The 4,199-nt window shown below is 38.4% G+C and overlaps 1 protein-coding gene across 1 annotated transcript in view; it reads right to left on the bottom strand.

Moving 5' to 3' along the window:
• DNM3 (dynamin 3) overlaps positions 1-2,794 on the bottom strand; it is a 647,411-nt gene extending 644,617 nt beyond the window's left edge. Inside the window, exon 1 of the mRNA XM_056815556.1 lies at positions 2,766-2,794. Coding sequence (XP_056671534.1) covers positions 2,766-2,779 — 14 coding nt within the window. The 5' untranslated portion in view covers positions 2,780-2,794. The remainder of the gene's footprint in view (positions 1-2,765) is intronic.
• Between the last annotated feature and the right edge of the window lie 1,405 nt (positions 2,795-4,199).

Below are 4,199 nucleotides of genomic sequence, written 5' to 3'. Positions count from 1 at the left end.
ATGGGGAGGGATAAATTAATTAGTTATTCACAAATTAAATATGTCATGGGATGGTCAAGGAAAGGGATGACTAATGAGCTCCAAAAAATCTATTTATTAGGCTCCCTGACCCAGCTCAAGTTGCCCCTGGTTTCAAGAGAGCTGGCCTAACCAAAAAACCTGAAAAAATAAAAAAAAAACATATTTTTACCCAAAAATCTGTCTCTGGAGATAATTTTAATCAGTTACATTAGACTGGCCCTGGAGTTAGGAAGACCTGAGTTCAAATCTAGCTTCAGACATTAATGAAGTATATGATTCTGAGCAAGGCACTTAACTTCTGTCTGCTTCAGATTCCTCAACAGTAAAATGGGGTTCATAATAGAACCTGCCTTATAGGATTGTTGTGTCAATCAAATAAGATAATACTTGGAAAAATGTGTAACACTGTTCAAACCATAGAAGGCACTTCATTAATACTAATACTCCCTTTGCCTTGTTTTCTCCTTCCTTCCCTCACCTTCCTTCTCCCCCCCTTTCCCCTTCCCCTTTCCCTTTCCATTCTTTTCCCTTCCCCTTCCCACCAACAAAGGAAGAGAAAAGCAGTAGGATCCTATTCCTCCATTGAGCCAGGAATGGACTTATGGCAAAAGAACATGGGAGTAGGGCACTTGTACTTGCTCAGATGAGCCCAAGACTGCAGTCCTGAAACCAATGGTTTCCAAAATGGGGCCACAGCCCAATGAAAGGTATGACTTGAGCCCAAAGGATGTTCAATCAACCAGAGAGTGAAAAGATACCCTCTTCCCCACCCCAACTACCACCACCATAACCACACCCAAGTACTTGTCTTCAATACAACTACAATACAGCTTAATACTCTCCCACTCTTCCCCTTCCCACCACTGGCCTGTTCCTCAGAGCAGTTATAACCTAATCAAACTCAGGTTCCCTAGACAGGCAAAATCTCTGTCCTATCTCCTCCCTCCCAGATCCTCAAACCCTTCACCTCATCAATTATTAAATAATTAAATTCTGGGATACTGGCCATGAATAAAGCACCCACCCCCTCCCCATCTCAGCCCTTTCCCACCACTCTGCACACAGTTTTTTATGGGAATGAGTTAAATAATTAGAGAATGAGGCATGGATGAGTTGTAATCTACATGGGAGATCTCATTATGTTTTCCCCCAAACCCACTGCTTTTCCAATCTTCCCCATTTCCATGAAGGGCATCACAATCCTTCTGGTTCCTCCGGTTCATAGCCTCCTTGTTAACCTTGACTCCTCACTCAACTGAAGCATCTCTCTTCATTGTTACTAAAGAACTCTTCCTTGCCAAATCTGATGGACTATTTTATCTACAGCGGACTATTGACCTCTCTGCAATATCCCTCTCCTGCATACTTGACTCTCTCCACTCTGGGTTACTGAAAACAATGTCACTGTGTCACCTATAAAAAACTCAGATCTGGAACACTTTTGAAGCTTGCTAACAGAATTTTCTAACCTGTTTTAATATCTTCCAGATTGAGTTTCTGAGGAATTTTAATCCTTTTGTTAAAAATATATAAATGCAACACCTCCCGAGTACTTTGTAAGAACAATTAATTAATTGGCATCAAGGAAGATGGAAATTTACCAGCAGAATTTCAATAAAAACATAATGGGTTGATGGGACTCAAAATGAATATTATACTTTAGTTGATGAAGCCAATAACGAATTTGGATATTTATGGCCTATCTTTTTCAGCTATGACAATCATGAAAATAAAACATTGACATAAAATGAACTTATAACTAGACCTTCAAATCACTATATTACCATGACAAACCAGTTTTTTAAAAAATGAAGCATATGCCATAATAACATTTCCATTGATATCTTTTAATAATATAAGATCAAAAAAGGGATTTTGCACTATTAATAAATAAAATATTATTTCAAATATTGTTTCAACTTTATCTCTGTTTTCATTTCTACTTTTGCCTAAATTTTGATTTTGTAATTATTACTATAATAGCACTGCAACAACATTATTATTTACTGTAAATAATAAGGATACATTATTTTAAAATAAATAATACACAGCTGCTAGAGGTGCACGCTCTAAGCCTCACAGTTTCAGCTGCCCTCTGTCTTTCTGTCTCATTTTCTGCACATAGGTCAGCAGTTAACAATACTGCGAAATGAATGTTTTTAGTTTTAGGGGTTACTTCATAGATAATTCTGAAGGAGTTCCTGATCTAGGCACTAGCTGTCCACAGGAAGTTTTCTCAACAGTGTGCTTCTCAGCAGTGAATTAGACTATTCACAGTATCATTCTATGGCTGGAGAACTAAAGCTTTGCAACAACTGGGTGAGAGATCTGAATTTTGCCAGCCTTCCATGATAGTTGCTGACTTGCTCAAACAATGCAGAACTGAATGAGCACACAATATCTATGCAAAGACTCCAAAAAGGATCTTTACCTTCTAAGAAGAGTCTAATAAATATAACACTTGAATGAGACTTTTTTGTTCTTTTTTTATGTTTCTGAATTTGTTCATGTGAACCTGTGAATCCTTGGCATTTTTGTGCATTTTCTGGAGTGGCGTAAATAAAAAGATGTCTTCTTATATCTATATTATACAGTGAATACTTTTGTGAGAAAGTCATTCTCAGGTGTATACCCAGAATTCCCTTTGATGGGTCCTTGGGCTTTGGGGTGCAGATATATTACACTGTACTGAAACTGTGCAAAGCAAATGACACTGATCCAATTTGGTCCCTGTAGAAACTTACCATCGAGGCCCCATTTAGGACCCATAATCAGCAGCTAAAAGATACCATTTTGTTGATAAGATGGTAACACAGATTTCTACAGATAATCATGATGGAGAATCTCTGATCCTAAGGGATAAAGAAGGGGAACACACTGAGTATCATGTCACTCTCCTTTAGCAACTGTCTTGTTTCTACTCAAATTCAGTGCAGTCTACAGACCTTTGCAAAACAATAATAAGAATCACACACAAATATAATTTAAAAAAACATTCCCACACAATTATGGATCCAACATAGGAGCCTTATACCAAATCACTTAACCTCATTAGGCTTCAATTTTCTTTTTTTTTTTAAATAGGCAATGGGGGTTAAGTGACTTTCCCAGGGTCACACAGCTGGGAAGTGTCTGAGGTCACATTTGAACCTAGAACCTCCCATCTCTAGGGGTGGCTCTCAATCCACTGAGCTACTCAGCTGCCCCCCTAGGCTTCAGTTTTCTCATCTATAAAATGAGAAGGGTAGACTAAATTACTTTTTTAGGTCACTTCCAACTTCATATCTATAAATCCATGATAGCAAAATCTAGTGTCCCTATTTTCCAGTCTGGATTATGTGAAAGAGAGTTGTTGGGCTACAAAACTTCCCAAATTTATTCCAGAGGAGAGTGAGTAAGGACAATGAAGCTGTTTACTCACCAACATGCCCTGGCATCTCCATTTACACAGCTGGGACAAATAAGGGCACAGAAGGTACCAGCGGAGTCCACAATTGGAGCTAGCTGATTCCTTCCTGATGACATGGCCTCCTTGGCTACCCCTTCCACATTATTTGCACTTTCACTATCACCATCTCCCCAGTTTTCACTCACAGGTGAAGGTCCTTATTTATTGTTGACACTTTCAAGCTCTCCTTCTACCACCATCACTCAGGAACCTTTTCTCCTTGAGGTTAACTCCATCTATATTTATTCCCCAATCAAAATGATGGTAGCTGTTATCTACCAGATACAATCTTTCTCCCTTCCCCAACTCCCACCCTCATACTAGGGATGTCAACATAAATATTTATAAATATTTCTATATTTACATATATATAAATTTAAATATAAATAAAAATATATCTATAAATTATAAAAATATCCTAACCTTTCAGTTCCTCAACTTACTCCTACCTCAGTTACCTATAGAGATCATACTCTGATCTTGCCAATACACCACCTTGACTTCCTAGTGAACCAGTTCAACTCTAGACTGCCCTTGACCTCTTATCCTATTGTCTACTTTGTTTTGCCAAGTCTCCTCCTTGATTTCTCCCACTACTCCCTTCCTTCACCTCTATACATAAGGTGCTGAACAGAGCTGGGATAAATCACTAAACTTGTGAGACCACCATCCATTACAAACTTATGTTAAATAATCTCAACTGGACCCACACTGAGGCAAGGCAAACCCT

This window comes from Monodelphis domestica, chromosome 2, assembly GCF_027887165.1.
Source record: "Monodelphis domestica isolate mMonDom1 chromosome 2, mMonDom1.pri, whole genome shotgun sequence".
In the NCBI taxonomy this organism is placed as follows: domain Eukaryota; kingdom Metazoa; phylum Chordata; class Mammalia; order Didelphimorphia; family Didelphidae; genus Monodelphis; species Monodelphis domestica.
Note: the sequence above shows the minus strand (reverse complement) of the source record. Positions and strands in the feature narration are given on the sequence as shown.